This window comes from Chelonia mydas, chromosome 1 (assembly GCF_015237465.2).
Source record: "Chelonia mydas isolate rCheMyd1 chromosome 1, rCheMyd1.pri.v2, whole genome shotgun sequence".
NCBI classification, from domain to species: domain Eukaryota; kingdom Metazoa; phylum Chordata; order Testudines; family Cheloniidae; genus Chelonia; species Chelonia mydas.
The window spans coordinates 175660299-175678813 of record NC_057849.1 but is presented as its reverse complement, the minus strand read 5'-3'; the positions used below and the strand labels follow the sequence as shown (position 1 = coordinate 175678813).

General features: G+C 40.0%; 1 protein-coding gene across 9 annotated transcripts in view; it reads left to right on the top strand.

Moving 5' to 3' along the window:
• ROBO1 (roundabout guidance receptor 1) overlaps positions 1 to 18515 on the top strand; it is a 1017416-nt gene that overhangs the window by 940665 nt on the left and 58236 nt on the right. For all 9 annotated transcript variants that reach the window (XM_037906016.2, XM_037906009.2, XM_043538384.1 and 6 more), the window contains 7 exons: positions 24 to 105; positions 196 to 364; positions 460 to 626; positions 5838 to 5959; positions 8646 to 8877; positions 10262 to 10383; positions 14207 to 14378. In XM_037906016.2, the coding sequence (XP_037761944.1) occupies positions 24 to 105; positions 196 to 364; positions 460 to 626; positions 5838 to 5959; positions 8646 to 8877; positions 10262 to 10383; positions 14207 to 14378 (1066 nt within the window). The remainder of the gene's footprint in view (positions 1 to 23; positions 106 to 195; positions 365 to 459; positions 627 to 5837; positions 5960 to 8645; positions 8878 to 10261; positions 10384 to 14206; positions 14379 to 18515) is intronic.

Here is an 18515-nt window from a genome sequence, read left to right as displayed (position 1 = left end):
TATTTTCCTCTCTCCCCATTCAGCTCGGTGACACTGGCCGGTATACATGCATTGCCTCAACTCCAAGTGGCGAAGCAACCTGGAGTGCTTATATTGAGGTCCAAGGTAAATCAATCAGGTTTTCTCTGCTTGACGAAAATCAGAAATTAACATGCAACATTTATCCATACTTAGCTATTTGTCCCTTTTTGTTAGAATTTGGAGTTCCAGTGCAACCGCCAAGACCGACTGACCCAAACTTGATTCCTAGTGCACCCTCAAAACCTGAAGTTACAGATGTCAGCAGAAATACAGTAACACTGTCATGGCAACCTAATTTGAATTCAGGTGCAACTCCAACGTCTTATATAATAGAGGCCTTCAGGTATTAGGATTCTCATGTGACCTGGTTGTACTTTCAGTTTATATATGGTTCAATTAGCATACTCTAACCTGCTGTTCTGTGTGTTTTATCCTTAGCCATGCATCTGGTAGCAGTTGGCAAACTGTAGCAGAAAATGTGAAAACTGAAAGTTTTGCAGTTAAAGGGCTGAAACCTAATGCAATTTACCTCTTCCTTGTGAGGGCAGCTAATGCATATGGACTTAGTGATCCTAGCCAGATATCTGACCCAGTGAAAACTCAAGGTAAACCTATTTACTGAAGCATTTAGGCCCCACAATGTCTGTAATGATATATTACAGAGCAATGTTAGATGTGGTGATCATATTTATGCTAACTGTAAAATGATATCTAAAAGTCACTACAGCTACTAGATGGTAAACTTACATTGCTCAGAAGCTGCATTTTATTTAAAAGCTACTTGAAAAGGTTATCACATTGACATAAGGGAACCCTAATAATTTTTATCCAAATATAGTTACACCTAATTGAGTGACCCGTCTTAGCAGCACTGTTAGTCTTTGGCTTTGTGAAGTTTTCACACAAACCCCCAAATTCTGTGGAAATTTCACAATTTTCATACTATCAATTTAAAAGGAGAATCAAGCTGTGGTTATGATTCACAGAGAGAGAGCATGTAGTATTATGTGCTGTATGTTGTATTGGGGAAGCAGAGAAATTAAAAATTTGGAGGATCAGGATACCACTTCACAAGTAAAGTGTAATCCTCAGCAAAATGCTTACTATTAAAGGTAAGTCCAGTGCGGGAAAAGAGACTTCAGTAAAGCCACAACCCCTATAGTGAAGCAGATGGAATTAGTGTCCCCACACTACTATAATAACATTGCATAAATATGAGTAAGGAATCATCTGAAATACAAACACTATTCCTTGGGCAGATAGAAGTCATTGGCCCCGTAATATAATTATAATAAATTGTAATAAATTTAGATTAATATAAAAAACAAATGAAGTTGTGACACAGCACGTAGGCACTGTGCAGTCAGAACTGTGCATTCATGTGTTTCCAATCTGATAACTTTATTGAATTCATGAGAATCAAAGATTGAGAAAATAACACAGATGTGAAAAACTTTTGAAGGTGAACCAGTGCAGACGGGGAAGTTCTCAATCTGATGGCCAGTCTACCTCTAAACTCACAACACTAGTTGTCACATAGGCAAATTACCCATTTGCCATCAGATGTTATAAAACATTCCTGAGAAAATGCACATACATAAATCTAACACAATATGCTATTTATGCTAAAAGCAAAATTCTCTCTCTCCTCATCACCATATTATCTGAGTGCCTTTCAAGTATTTACTCCTGAGGGAATTCTGTGCCAAAAAATTAAAAATTATGCACACAATAATTATAGCCTAAGGCTCTGGAGGAAGTTTGGGTGCAGGAGGCGGTTTGGGGTGCAGGCTCTGGGAGGGAGTTTGGGTGCTGGGTGCAGGCTCTGGGCTGGGGCAGGGGGTTGAGGTGCAAAAGGGGAGTTGGGGTGCAGGCTCTGGGAGAGAGTTTGGGTGAGGCGGGGGTGTGGGCTCTGGGAGGGAGTTTGGGCTCTGGGCTGGTGCAGGGGAGGAGGGGGTGTTGGGTGTGGGAGGGAGTTTGGGTCCTGGGTGTGGGCTCTGGGCTGGGGCAAGGGGTTGGAGTGCATGAGGGGACCCTGAATTTGCTGGAGCCCGGGCACTACGAGCCCATACAGGTCGCCACCCCTGCTAACCCTGTGTGCCTACCCCATGCCTCGCCTCTGTTTGGGGAGCAATCCCCCCCAAAAAAACTGCACATATGGTCACCACCCCTCCTCCCCCCGGCGTGGCTTCCCTTTGCTTCCCTGCTGTTTTCTGCAGGGAAAAGCAGGAAATGTGCAGTGATGCCGTTTTCTGTGGGCGTGCCGTCCTGCAGAATCCCCCCAGGAGTAAAAATTTGTGTCTTTAGCCTGCCTCGTGCATAATAAATAGACACCCCCTCAATGGTGATCCTGCAGGCATGCACGTCCAGCGCCTTTCCCCATCTCAGAGACTGCTCCAGGCATGCTGGAACAGACGCACTGCCTGGGCTGCTGGAGATGAGGCGCGTGTCCCCCTGCAGATCTTTTTTTGCATTTTTCAGCATGGGGGTACAGAAAAATGCGGGCCCTATGAATTCTGCACCCTCGCATTGGTGCAGCATCCCCCCAGGAGTAAGTATTTCAGAAGAGAATTAACAATGATAAACTCTCAATTTCTTACTAACCAGCCTACAGGAGAATTAGTTTTATTAGTTTACTATGTGTGCACGTGAGGACATGCATTGTTGTCTGTGAGTATATCTACACTGAAATTAGAGGTGTGACTGCAGAATGTGAAGACATACCTGAGCTAGCTTTGATATAGCTAGCTCAGATAATACCTGTGAAGCTGCAGTAGCGTGGGCTAGCTGCTGGAGTGCATATCCCGGGTCCCAGTAAGTTTTATACAACCCATGCTGCTGACCATGCTGCCACAACTTTGCTTCTATTGTTATTTGAGCAGCTAGATCAAAGCTGCTACATGTGCTGCAGTCACACCTCTGATTGCAGTGTAGACGTACCCTGTGTGAAGAAGTTCCTGAGGGAAAGCAATTCAAAGAAATGAGTTTTACATTTAATTCAGATTGCTTGGGTTTTGGTCATTCTCTTGTGCGAATTAATTACACAATTTGGCTCAAGCTCCTGCGAAAGTTCCATCCTCTGCACCCACAAGCTTCCCCTGTTGGATGACAGTTTCATTGTTCCAGTAGAGCATAGCCATCATGGGAGATCATGGTCACAGAGGGAGAGATGATCTCTCAAATAGTTAGGGCCAATCCCATGGATGGGTGTAAATAACAAGGCCGAGACCTTGAAGTGATTTCTGTGTTCTATGGGAAGTCAATGTAGGGGCAATTCGCTGGTGTTTCGTCGATATGGCAACCCGTGTTGCTATGCAGGCAGGCTGCTGTGTTCTATACCAGTTGAAGTTTTTCAGGATTTGTGGCTTCAATCCTAAATCTGAGTTGTTATATCAAGCCTGAAACTCCAAAATGCATATATCACTGGGGCCTAGTGTGCTTCTTATAAGATGAGATAAAATAATCTGGTTAATTGAAGATGGAAGTGGATGTTTTTTGCTTTCATGGCTATTTGGATCTCTAGTAGAATTGGGGAGATCAAAATGACATTAAACCTGTATGCCAAATTAACAATCTCAGGGCATATGTCCTCAGTTTTGGGAAATGTTATAAAAGAGGTTAGTTCTTGAAAGCATTTCCCTCTTCCTCCCAGTATCACCTCAGTCTCACATGAATTCCTCTCAAGCCAGAATAGGTCAAAATTGACTTCTGGTCATAGAGGCTGATTGCTTTAGAGATCTTGTGCTAAATATAGTTCAAATGTGGCAATCCCCTTCTCCCCCTCTCACTCAGCCATTGCCATTTTAGTATTAGTAAAGTCTGAACAATGTGCTTGGATCTGTTCAGATACAGAATATTGACAGTCTTTGCTCTGGAAAGCTGAAAGTTGAAATGAGAAAGCCAAAGAGTAGATAAGCTGTACTGAGTAGTTCAAAGGTGTAGTTCACAGGTATGAATGACAAGGTTTGTTAACCGTTTATTATATTGTTGGTGACTCAGCTGTTGTGCCATCTTCTGTTTAGGCTGCTAATTATTAAGGTGACTCTCCCTTTAAGCTCCAGGCAAAAGGATGGTCAGAGATTTACACAAATCCAAGTTGCAGAAGTTACTGTCTTTAAGAGTATCAGAAGGAGGAAAAGATGCATGGATTTGTGGACAATTTGGCGGAATGTTTTTCATTTGGATACAGTAGCTGCACAATGGTGTATTTATTTTAATCAGTCTTCATGGCTAAGCAGACAGATTTGTCACCCACTGGTTGCACATAGGCCACACGCTGATTATTTAGTTTTAAAATAATCCCACACTCTTGTGAATATGTTGGAAAAGCTGTATGACAAATTGCCAGGTGGCATAGCTCTTACAGTCTCAAATGTGGACTGTGTTGCTGGATAAAGAATTTGTTCACATGCCAGTAACTTCATACATATATAGATAGATAATTTCTTAATTTGATGGTCAGTGAATTATTTAAAAATACACTGGGTAATGGGCTGGAAATGTAACCATCCTCTCAAAAGTTACACTTTTTTATGTGTCCCCTTCATATTTTATATAAGCAATTTCCATAGGGAGGTCATCAACATTCTGCCGCTCTCAGTCCTCAGATGGACTACCCACCTGCAACAAACTCATGGATCTGGCTTTGTTGCAGGCATGGATATGCACATACACCTTTCCTGTATGCCCCCTCTCTGGCCATTCTTGTGAACAGGCAGATATTGAAATTGCCAAGAATCCTACTGAATGTTTCAGAAAGAAGAATGCTTGTAGATTTCATAACCTTGCCTAAACACTAGAAAAGATTAGACTGAGAGAGTAGTATCATGGAGCGAAGTGTGTGTAACATGCTCACACATATCTGTGATTGTTTAAAAAAAAAATCAGCACTTTTCATTTCATGTGAATTTCCGAGCTTGAGATTTTCTCTGTTGCCAACATAGTTTTTGTGTATAATGAGGTGAAAAAAAGGGAAATTATGAAATGAATATAAAAATACCATCTGATATCCATGGTACACATACACTTCAGATATCATGGTGATGAGTGCACTATAAATGTATCATATGGGGAGAGTCATTTCTTTTCAGCCCAAGATGCTTTTTGAGAGTTGTACATGGAAAATATCCTCACCCCATTGTACCAGCTCAAATGATAGAACACATCAAATGGAATTCCTCTTTTCATACGTATGAACAATTCTTTCAACAATAAGAGACCAGTATTGGATTTGCAAATATCAAGGGAGACAGAAGGCAACTGCACTTTGCCCCTGCTCACTGAAGTCTCCTGCCCTTGGAAGACCTTGTATCTGTGTGGTTCATTTCCCCTCATTTAATTACTATACTACAGTTAATAGGTAATTAAAAACCAACAATAACACTTGCTAGAGTGCTACTGAATTTATTTTTAGACACACCTGCTCTTCTGCCCCTCCTTGATTGTTTCCTGGTTTCTATGGTGTTTGGAGTGTGCTGTAGGAGATTCTCCTTCCCTGCAGGAAAGAGATATTTGCATGATGAGAGGTGATGCTACTGCTGTAATTTACTCTAGTTATCCCTGACCTTGTTCTTTCTTTTTACTCCTTGCTCCGAACCCACCTATCCAACCACCCATTTCTTCCCTCTCCCCACATTGCTTCCACTGAAAAAACAGATTGGTTTTGGCCATTTTGCTGTGAAAATGCTTCACGTAGTTCTATTTCCTGCACATTTGGGCTCTTCTAGTGGGTACTGTCATTAAGCCTATTTGTTAATCAAGTTATGTACTTGGAAGACTCAATTCAGTTATAAGAATGGGTTCTTACATTGTTCCAGATGTTCCACCTACAAGCCAGGGTGTGGATCACAAACAGGTCCAGAGAGAGCTCGGGGATGTGGTTCTGCATCTTCACAACCCCACTATCCTTTCTTCTTCCTCAATTGAAGTTCATTGGACAGTAAGTAAAAGTTATAAAATGGGAGGTGGGTTTTGGGTAGGGAGAAAGGGAACTTTTATTTAAATCCCAATACTACACCGCACTGTTGATGGTGGAGTTAAACTATATAAGAAGCTATGAAAATAGCTTGCTGTTGTACATGAAAATCATTTCATGTGTATTGGCACTTACTGCACTCCCCTGACTGTGCCTGTCTTAATCAGAACCTAGATTATCTTCTCATTCTACAGAGAGTGCTATGCCATATCCAGGGTGCTCAGCATCCTTTGTCAGGAGGTGAAGGGACTGATCCAAAGTCAAGTTCATGAGAGCCATTCCGTTGCATTCAGTGAGAGGTGCATCAGGCCCTAAGTCATGTTTGAGATAACACAATAGCTCCTCTGTCTATCAACAAGAGTTGCAGGAAGTGGTATGTGGTAGTTGCCATGCCCACCCACCCCAGATCAGATATTGAGAAATGCACTTCCTCCCACAGCACAGCAATTACTAGCTTAAAAGTGAACACACATGCGGTGGGAAAGAAAAACACAATGGGAAACAATCACATTGGTCAGTAGCAGTTAGGTCAGAAGTATGAAGGTTATGATGGAAGAGGAGGAAAACCAGGGCAAGAAAAGAAAAAGATACTATAGGAGTCCCCAAGGGAAAGGGGTAGGAAGAGATACAGAGGAGGGACAAGGAGAGAGAATGAGAAGATTGGGGGCTTAGAAAAATTGAAGGAATACAAGGAAATAATTTGTGGCATGAAGGGGATGGATGAGGAGAAAGGAAAAAAGAAAGAAAGAAAGAGAGTACAGTATGAGAAAGGAATAAGTCTATTCAAAGAAAGATATAAGACAATGTAAATGAACGAACGGCTGTTTTAAGCAATATCAACTAGGTGGTCAGGAAAAGAGAGGGGCAACTCCACTCGTGGAGACAATTAATCCCAAGGGAATGGAGCTTTAAACTGTCATCTGGGCTCCCTTCTGATCAACGCAAAATATTGACAGGCATGATTCATAGATTCATAGATATTTAGGTCAGAAGGGACCATTATGATCATCTAGTCTGACCTCCTGCACAACACAGGCCACAGAATTTCACCCACCACTCCTGCAAAAAACATCACACCTATATCTGTGCTATTGAAGTCCTCAAATCGTGGTTTAAAGACTTCAAGGAGCAGACAATCCTCCAGCAAGTGACCCGTGCCCCATGCTACAGAGGAAGGCGAAAAACCTCCAGGGCCTCTTCCAATCTGCCCTGGAGGAAAATTCCTTCCCGACCCCAAATATGGCGATCAGCTAAACCCTGAGCATATGGGCAAGATTCATGATAATGAAGTGATCACAAGATGCTACAGCTAGCATGGTGTAACTTTGTAAAGAAAGCATTTTACATAGTCAAGAACTGTAAAGAAACTGACTGCTGTGATGCCCAGTATTTACAGTGAAACCTGCACTAAGGACCACCTGCAGCAGGCAATCTCCCGTTTCAACTGACCACTTAAAAACATCACCAAGCTTCCAAGCATAATTTTGTTTGACCTTTAGTTACAGAACAACCTTTTCCAGGCAGCCAATTTTTTTGGTCTCTTGGGTGGTCTCTGACTGCAATTTCAAAGATTAAGCATTACCTCAATTTTAGCGAGCAGACATTCATCAGTCAGTTATTTGAAACAAAACATGTTGCTTGGGTATTACATTGCAAACAAACAGTTTTATTATGTCAGATAAAATAGTTTAAATGGGACAAATCTGAATGTTTTTAAGTAGACGTTTTTATTTTCAAATTTGCCTATACATCAGAAATCATTTATCAAAGTCAGTGACTAAAATATATTGAAAGCTGCACAAGACACCGATTCTATTAGGTAACCTCCTGTCTCAAGTATCCCCAAATATATTGACCCTGGTTCTTATTTACACTAAGGCCTTTGTACACTGCCAAGTGACATAAAGTGGCTTTACTGCAAATGACAATCCAGTCAACTGAGTGCAGTTTTGATCCACCTTTATTGGTCGCTTCCTTCCTTTAAAAAGCTGATTTTTATTGGCCCTGTTGGTGACTGCTTAAAACAGCACCAGTTCTACAGCACAGTAGCCCCCTGCTGAGTCACTGAGAATGGAGGAAGTGTTTGGATTTATCTGGCCTTTGACAGAGTCAAGCATAATCATCAGAATGTAGATAGTGCCACTTGGCTGCCCTTTAAAATCCACTTTGTCCACAAGGAAGTGGGGAGGAAGCAAGGGTCATTTTGTGCAAGCTGGGAGGCTTCCACTCCTCAGGAAGGTTGACCTGTTTCTTTGTTTGATTTCTGTATTCATCATCTGAACTATTAAAATATATACCCCAATCCGGCAAACAGATCCACCTAGGCAAACCCCTGCCCTGCTTGGAGCCCCTTGGCATCGGGGTTATTCATTTTACAAAATATAGAACGTGATTCACCATTTTGTTATCCCTTCATTGATGTCAGTGCCATTCTACTATCTTAAAAATGCATTAATGCAGTGGTGAATAAGGCCCATAATTTGCTGTAATTCCTAGGAATTTTTATCTGGTTCAGTAGCATTGTTTACGTTGGATAAAATAAATGGATAGTTCTTAGTATTTTGCATAATACTACAGGCAATGTTATGGTTTGTATTTATTAAACAGTCCATTAGGCATTCACTAACATATGTTTCTACTGTTCTGCTAGGTGGACCAGCAATCCCAGTATATTCAGGGATATAAAATTCTGTACAGGCCTACCACTGCATCCCACGGTGAATCTGAATGGTTAATTTTTGAAGTGAGAACACCAACCAAAAATAGCGTCATCATTCCAGAGCTGAAGAAAGGTGTAAACTATGAAATCAAGGCCCGCCCTTTTTTTAACGAGTTTCAAGGAGCAGATAGCGAAGTGAAATTTGCAAAAACCCTAGAAGAAGGCAAGTACCAGCAAGTCTGTCTTCATCTTTTCTTTTTGAAGGAGTATTTCGGCCGGTTTCTCTCTGATACATTCATTATTTGATTTTGTTTGAAGTGCATACTGTATGAAAACACAGCAGTGCACAGTTGAGGAGACTGTCAGTGTGTTGGACTGATCATTATGTGACTTGTTTGGTGGCACAGAAGTAAATATTTAAAACTTTGCATGTGAGAGAGGCATGTGCAGAAATCACCTCCAGCACATAAAAGGGAAATGTGTTTTTTTTTATCTCCAGTGCAGTGTGTTCTCCTCCCTGCTAAGTTCATGGTCTGGTCACAAGTGACTTGTATCAAATTCAAACACATACTTATCACTATCTAAAGTAAATAGCAGATACCACAGAAATCATCAAAGTATTGTAGCTGAAGAAAGGAAACCACATTTTTAGGGCGCTTGTATATCTGGATCCATCACTGGTACAAAATGAAAAGATGATGAGTGAGAGCAACAAATACACTGGACTAAATTATGCATCTTCCTCTGTGCATGTGCTAGAAGGAGGGTAGGGTTCACAAAGCCATTTCCCTCACCATAGCATTTTTACTTGCAAGGTCAAACATAATCAAAATGCCTCAGAGTAGACATTTCAGTGCATTGGTGGGGCCCAGACCTGCACCATACATTTTGGCTGCACTAGTTGAACAGATGACCCTCACTGCCTTCCCTCTAGGCCTCTGAAGCAGCCTCAAAAGAGCAGCACCTGAACCCAGAACATCTTAGGATGACTCTAATGGACCAAAAAAAAAAAATCTTCTCATTGAAAGTACCTGCAAATAACAGGAGTTTAAGAAGTACATATTTTATTTTATTTTATTTTACAAAAAAGGGGAAACTAAAGCTCAGGGAAATTAAAGCCAACATTTTTGAAAACATCCACTTTTCGGTGCCTACATTTTGAGTGTCCAACTTGGCACACCAACAGCCTGGTTTTTCTAAAGTGATGAGCACCCAAAGGTCTTTGTTAGGTTAATTTGAGTGCTCAGAAGTTCTGAAAGGAAGGATCTACATGTCTCAGGTTAGGCACCAAAAATTAGTGGAATCTTTTTAACATTTTGATCTCAGTGTTGGGTCAAGGTGACAAAGTGATTCTGTGGCAGAGCCGGTAATGGAACCCAGGATCCCAACACCTTTTCACATTACTAGATCATATTTTCTCTCTCACGTCCGTTTACCTTGACATACAGAAACATCCTTAATGGCGAAAGAAGAAATTATGATTACATTTGTGTAGTGCAGAATGGGCCGTTTATGTATCAAGCACTAGCAGCTTGTTAAAAAGCATTTGGCAACATTGTATTAGAAATACAACAACAAATTAACCATCTGGTTCTTCCCGCAAACAGCTCCTAGTGCTCCACCTCAAAGTGTTTCAGTGACTAAGAATGATGGGAATGGGACTGCAATTGTGATTACCTGGCAGCCACCCCCTGAGGATACCCAGAATGGAATGGTCCAAGAATATAAGGTGACATGCAGAGTTCTTATTCACTGCAAAGTATTGGCATGCTATTGATGGATAAATTGTTCGTGGATACTTGGCTCCATCTACTGGTAAAAATCAAAAGCATGTGGAATCAAAAAATATTTCTCAGTTTATTTTTTTTTATAGTACCATTTATTTAGGAATTCTATCTAGTCTGTGGCATCTTTACATGTACAAAAGCAATTAAAACTGCCTACTAATTTGAATGGGAAGATGGTAGTGCAGGAAATTAAAGAAAAGGTCAAAATTCATAATTAAAATAAGCAACTTCATGTCTATGCTATAACATGAGAATTACGTACACAAAACACAAAGAAAAATGCACTAGTTTAAGAACCATTTTGTGATCAAAACAGGGAATTTGAGGAAATAAATGGGTCTAATCATTTGAAAGTCTTCGACATAATTTATTATGTAACATTCTGAGTAAAGTGTACTATTCTGTTCATCTGGGATAGTTAAAAACATGGAAAAGCTTTGCATCTAAAGAGAGTTAGTGTAAGATTAAATATATTTATAGCAATTTTTTTTGTTTTTTTACAAATCTATCTTTGCATTCTAGCTTTCATTATACTATATATATTTTTAACCTATTAAAGTTCAGTAGACAGTTTTTATTATTTAAGGCCTCTGTAGCAACATACTGTTTTTATCTTAGAGTAATTTAAATTGCGAATAAATTACATAAAAAAGAAATGAAGCTAAAATTGCCTAAGCAAGGCTGAGATGTTGTAAGTGTCTAGTCATGGATTTCAAGGTTGTTTTATAGCCAATAGTGGCAGGATGGTTTGCTCTAGTCTGTAGCAAATTGGCATTGTTGAGAGAGATTTTTAAATCAGAATGTTTTAGCCTTTTTTTTTTTAAAGATAAAATACCATAGTGTAGGCATTTATTCCTAAGCATCAAAACTCATTCCACTCATTTCTTTCTTTACACTGTAGAAAAGAAAAAAGAGTGGAGATCACTTAGCTTCATGGTCAATTTAAAATAATAAAATGCCTTTCAGAACCTGATTGACTCGTACAAAATCATTTTGTGGCTTAGTTTCAGATGTAATTGAAAAAAATATTCACAAAGGAAGTTTTATTTAAAGGCAGTTAGACCTTGAACTAAAGAGATGGAATTATTCACCCACCAGAAACTGTATTAAAAGAATGTTAGGGTTGTGAGGACAAAACAATAAAAGAGAGGAAATTCACATTTGAGTGTGGAATATGCTATACAGTGTCTGCTAGCATCTGGGGACAATAGGTTGCAGTGAGCTATGAGCAGGCATCTCTTAGTGCCTATGCAGCTGTGGGGCTGCCACTGTTTTTTAATGTGGGTCAGTGGATAATTTTCCCTATGGATAGAAAACAGGCATCATGAAAGCATGCATAATTGTATTTTCTGTTTAAAAAAACAAAAACAACTAGTCAATGTTAGGAACAAATAACCCGGAAAAAAACCCTGAAATTCAAATCCCTTTTTTTAATACAAAAAGGAATTAATGATTATTCTATCTTGTTATTTTCTCAACAAGTGGATTCTCTTTATTTTTTCAAAACAATTAAAACCCAGGCTGGCTGACACCTTGCACACTAAGTTTTAGAATGGAGAAAATTTGAATGTATTAATAGGTTATAATGGAAAGGATGACACAGCTACAGAAGTATGAATAGACTTTACAAAAAACAACAACGTTCAAATGAGTCCATTGTGTCACACCTCTGGCATAAAGTTACAGGGCTGCTTACAATGCTTTTCATTTTCTTTTTCCGTGATGCATCTGTTCAGGAGTGGCTTCCCTTTTGTTTCCTTAACAAGCATCTTCTATCTGTTCAAACTTCCCTATATAGATTGTATAATGGATCATTATCATATACTGTAGTCACTTCTATGTAAAGATTGTGAGAAATTAAGCAGAAAACAAATTTAAACCATAACTATCTATTGCCCAGCATAGTTTTTATTCCTTAGTGTCACTTCCTTCTTGCTCATTAAATACAGGTTGTTTGTGGGTTGTGGGGGATGTTAAGCTTTATATTCTGTGTGCGTCGTGGCACAAGGGTTTGTGACTGCTCTTGTGAAGGCTGCATAACTGTTCCCTTTCCAAATCCCTATATTGACTTATTAATAGCTTTCTAAAACATGCAGTCTTATCATTTTTATAAGATCATTCTATAACTTTTCTGCAGGTTTTATGGATCATTGTCTAGAATTTAATGGCACTAATAAAAATGATATCATTTATTTAGTACTCATTTGTAAAAAGTGAGTGCTTATCCTATGCTCTGGACATTCCTTGACCCATTTCACAATTATGTTTATTAAAATGGATTACTCCATTTACCCCTTATCTTTCCCCAGTAATCATATATAATAATCCAGCAAAATATCTTCCAGTTCTTTATAATTCTCCACAAGAGTCCTCTGAACCCCTTACATCTAGGGTGAAGAAATATGTCTTGCCACAAATGTGTGCATGCTCACAAAGCCAATGTACTAGGAATATTTGTGAGTTCAAAGCTGAGGTGGCCCCCTCACAGAAAGTGCTGTGCTAGTTGATTCGATCTCCCTTATGGCTGGAGTTCCAGCTCGGGCGGATCTCAAATGCAGAAGACTGGCACAGGGAGAGTGAAGCAGTCTTTCAGATAACAAGATTTTAGACTATTTATAGGTCAAGACCACAACCTTAAATTTTACCCTGTATTTAATAGGTAGCCAGTGTGGATCCAAAAGTACTGGTATCATGTGTTCCCAGAAGGACCTACCTCATAACAAACAAGCTGTTGAATTCTGCACCGTTTTTGATTTCAAGGTAGATTGAAAGAGTAGCTGCATGTAGAGCTCATTGCAATAGCTTGATCTGGAGGTGACAAAGACAGTTGCAAGTTCAGATTACAAAAGTAACGCAACCTCCTGGAAGTACAGATTGAGAAATAGGTGATCTAACAGTAGGTGCTACTGGCTACCTGCTTTTTTAATACCAATTAGGAGTCCATGCAGCCTCCTCAGTTGTGCATCTACTCACAAATGGTGGGCAAGCCCCTTGAATCAGAGGGGACAACATTATCTCCCATCTCATCCAGTTGTTTTCCCCTAACCAGCCAATATCACCTGAGTCTTCTCCAGATTGAGTCTCAGGCCCCTAGCTTTTACCTGTGCCACATTCTCATTGTGACCTAACTCTTAGTTAAAAATGGCATGTGCCACGTTCTCATTGTGACCTAACTCTTAGTTAAAAATGGGGTGTCACTGCATCATCCCCTGCATCCAATCCCTGTTTGGTTTACTATATTTTTTATTGTTTCCAGCATGAATACCTGTCCTCATGGAAAAGTATGAATTCATGCAAATACAAATTTCCCCAAACATGTCTTTGAACAAAACCTAGCCTGACCAATTATTCAAGAAAAAGAAAGTTGCAAATACCATCAAATTTAATTCCCTTGTTTTAGTCATACTGAATGATTGAGAGTTCTTTCTCTCTCTTCCATTATCTGTGGAGTGCAACCAATGCTCATTAGTGCATTATTAGTGCTTATGTCTTGGATTGATATGTTAGAGGGTTAGAAGGGAGCTAACAAGTTATCTTATATTGTAAACTCTTTGTGGCAGGAACCATATTTTTGCTCTTTGTCTGTACAGCACCTAGCCTGTGACTGGGGTTGCTTGGTGCTACTGCAATACAAATAATAAATAACAGTTATAATCTAGTTTGGCTCCCTTTATGAAGCAGAAAGGACCATATCATATCATGTAACTATCCTTTTAGCTTTAACTTTTAACACACACATGTGCTATGTACTTTATTTACCTACAGGTTTGGTGCCTGGGCAATGAAAGCAGATACCACATAAATAAGACCGTAGATGGTTCCACCTTTTCTGTAGTCATCCCCTCCTTAGTTCCTGGTATTCGATACAGTGTGGAAGTAGCAGCAAGTACTGCGGCAGGACCCGGAGTGAAAAGTGAGCCACAGTTTATCCAATTAGGTAAGCCTTCTGGTAAATTTGCGTATAAATTCAGTGCCGTGTTTATTTTTCCTTTTATGGATCCAGAAATATTTACAAGTCAGGCAGAATGCAGAGTGTTGCTTGAATTTTAACATGAGATTAGTATTTGTGTTTTTGGACATGTATTGGAACTGGATTCTAAAGACAGTGTTGTACAGCATCTCTCAAAGGTTTGTTGTATAATGGTTGCTGCATTTTTTTTAAACAAAGAGTCACAATTCATTATTGGTTTTGGCTGTTGATTTTTGCGAAGTGGTTGATACTTAAGACTGGCGTAGGAAAAACACAGCAGTTTAAGATGGGCCTGAGCCACCAAGTTTGCTACATTCATATTAGTTCTGGCCTACCAGTATCAGGGCAAGGGACGCAACAGTGATCTTTGCACTCCTTTTTTCCTCATCTGCGCCAACCATTCCTCTGACACAGCTTAAAATTGGGGGCCATAGGATATGGATATGTCTGAAAGTGATGTGGGATTACTGCTGGTTTACAGAACAATATTTAAAATGCCTTGCAATATAGTGATGCTGCTCTTTATTAGCATGATGAAATCAAAACATGCTGTCCCATCAGACCAAAATAGAACCTTACCTATGTTCCTTTTGACCTTGTGCCCTTCTCTGTCTCCATCATCAAAAGACCTGTCCAGTTATGTGATTTTACAGTTAAAAATAGGTAGTTACTGAGAATGAAAAAAGGACCCTATTCTGAGTGAACAATTGCTGCAATACCAAAAAATTACATTTGGCCATTGAAATTAAGGGAACTTTCAAAGAATTGCTTATAATTTGGGCTTGTGACTCCCATTGATTGTAATAGAAATTGCATAGCAAGAATGCACAACTTTTTAAAATGACTCATTAATGTAGTACCTATAAGTGCTCATTGGCATGTTCTTTTCTGTGCTCATTTTCCATTCTCAAGAATCAGGGTTTTTGTTTCACTGCTGATATTTTGAAAACCTTGAAATTTTAAGTGTTATAGATACCAGCTTAATGAAGAGGCCTTGATGTCTGAAACTGCAGGCTTGATAGTAACATTTTTCCTTAATCCATCTGCTAGTAAATTAATCCTAAATAAATGCCAGTTTTACAAGAACATGATTTATTTAGTTTCCCTTCTTTGCCTTTCCAGTTAGCATATTTGGAAAAGGAACATAGTTGACCATTTGCCTTACCAGGACTGAGCAGGGCCACTAGCCTGCTTCCAGCAATGGCATGTATGGACACTTCACTAGAAGGCAAAGGGTAGTTAGATACCCATGTCCTATTGAAAGTCAATAGGAATCAGGTGCCTCGTCTTTGAAAATCTTCTCCTAAGGCTATTGATTAGTGCTTCACAAAACAAATGGAACTTAGGCTCCTAAGTGCATAAATCATGTTTGAAAATGGGACTTAAGTTCCTAAATCAGTTAGGTGCTTTTGAAAATATTGCCCAAAGTCTCTTTCCTCCAGATCATATTTTCTGATTCACCTGAGATCTACAGTAATCAAAAGTTATCATTTGCTGTTTAGTGGCCTCAGTGGTTCGTGATCTTAGTCCAATCCCTAGTGGACAGACGGTAACATGACAGTTAATGTCCTTAATGACATTCTCAGTGGAAGCCAGGGATTGAGCATTATGGCATTTTGTAAAGAAATAATTACACTGTATGAGAGTTCTAAAAAACCCTACCATCTCACTCCCCAGAGCTAAAATGTACATTTGAGACACATCCCTGTGCCACACAGGGTGGTGGTAGTACATCATCCCAGGGGGAGGTCTCAGAAACACTGTTTCTGATGTAAGCACATTGCCTTTGGGGACACTGAAGAAGCGTTGACCCGAGAGTCCCTTGCTGTGACCTTTAATAGTGCACACCAGGTGCCCATCTCTTGACAAGCTGTGCTGGCTGGTGCTGAAGGAAGTGGCGCAAAGCCTCTTTCTCATTTGCCTCCTTTCAAGGACGTTAGCACTCTTATGAGTACAGGCCTCAAGCAAACTTTGTGATCCCTAAAAGAAAGGATTTTTCTAGTGCCCTCTTCAGCTCCCTCTCCTCTTTTTGTACCCATAAAGGATCAGATATAATCTGTGGTGAGATCCTCAGTCCCACTACTGCCACTTTACACCAGGTCAAAGGACCAGAACAACGTAAAGGGCCTTAACAGCCTTGTAACTAGCTGTTGGAAGGATTCCCTTGGCATAGATGCAGTGTAAGACAGCTGTCCCTTCTGAGGACCCCTTTGTAAGCCCTGGAGCAGAAAGCATTTGTGGGGAACACACTGTGGAGATTCTGAGCAGTACTGTGGCCCATAGGGTATCCTGGAGGGGCTGCCATAACTCAAACAGGCCCCTAGGGCTACCTAAATTACCCCAAGGAAACTCTTCAGCCAGAGTAGCCTAGGATTGTGAGAGTGGTAAAGTGGCTTCAAACTTCCTTACCTTACCCTGAGTTCTGTGCTTGTGCATCTTAGAGGCTAATCATAGAATCTCATCCTTGGTTCTTGGATGTGCTCCCAGAGAAGAAGTAAAGCAGTGAGGGATAGATAGCACCGTTGTTTTCCAGAAGCTGTTCTGAGGATACAAAACTTATCCTTATTGCTGATGCCATCTGTCTAGTACTTTCCAAAAGCAATACATTCATTTAGATAAAGAGGGTTTTTTTTTTCCTTTTTGGGTTTTGGGGAGGGGGGCTGTGTTTGGCGGTGGGTAAGGATGTTATTCATAGAATGTTTGGCGGGAATTGCTAGTTCCGATATCTATATGCTAGATGAACTGCATTCCTGCAATCACCAATTTGAGAAATCTGTATTTCCTTCCTAGAGCCAGGAAACTTAAATCTTTTGCTTTGATGTTGATTTCTGAATTAGTATGCTGCTACCTTTATTAAACTGATTACAAATTCCCTGTGTGCATATTATATATACTGTATGATTTGTATATTCATTTAAATTTTGGAATGTCTCTCACAATTAAATCAGCTTTAGATCTTACTCTGAACAATTCTTGATTAAAAATTGAGGGCTAGATTGTGACTAGCTCTAAAACTTCCCCCTTAGGATTTAGTTTGAGTAAGTCCCCACACAGCACACCCCTCCCCTGCACAGATAGGGCTATTCAGATTTTGGAGTGCTCTGAATGCTCTCTCGTGCCAAGAAATGAGTATGTGGACCTTTGGCTGAGCATGAGAGTAAAAGTAAGTTGCAACCTTCAAGGGCTACAGAACATTACCCCAGAGAACTGTTAATCCCTTTGATACTGATCTCCACCATAGCTTCTGTACAACGATGGAGTACCATGGATGGCAGCTTTGAAATGTTGACACTCCATTGGTTTGCTGATGGTACAATAGAGAATTACCTGGTACATCCTGCAGCATGTTCTGTCCAGTGTACTATTCACATGAGGCATCTCAGATGCAGTTAATATTACTCATAATAAACATATTAACCTGAGTGAATACATTTTATGCACTTATTTCTTAAGAGGTTTCTGTAAAATAATTATAAATGTTAAGTGTTTTTTTCAACCAGTGGATGTCTCAAGTGTACAAAATACAAGAAACTCTTATTGCACCTTTATTACTCTAATCACTCTCATTAAGACATGTGATTTGTGAACTAATTAGGATGCCTTTAGGGATATCATTCTTCAGCCACTGCAAGTAAGCTGCCCAACACAATATAGTGTCTTTTTCAGGCCTTCAGTAGACTTTCAAAGGTGGCCTGCTTTGCCCACCCAAAGCCCCATTGATGTCAGTGAGGCTCCACATGGACAATGCACTGCACTTACATGCAGTACACTATAGAGCTCTAGCCTAAAAGTGGCACTTCTCCATTTATGAAATTGTATATAACTAGAAAGAAGGCAAAAGAGAATATTCATAAGTTGATTTCTGACCAAAGAATTGTCTTTCTACATTATATATACCCACATTGAGTGGGGGGGGGGAAGGGGGAGCGAGTTGTTGCAAAGTCAAGCACTCAGAAGTTAGGAAATGCCAGATTTATGGTTGCCCATGCAACCTTAATTCTCACTTCCCTTTGACCAGCTATCTTGTGCACTGAATGAGGCAGGAGTCTTGTGGAACAGTACCTGATTGTACCATTAAAGACTGTATCTTAATGCATGCACATG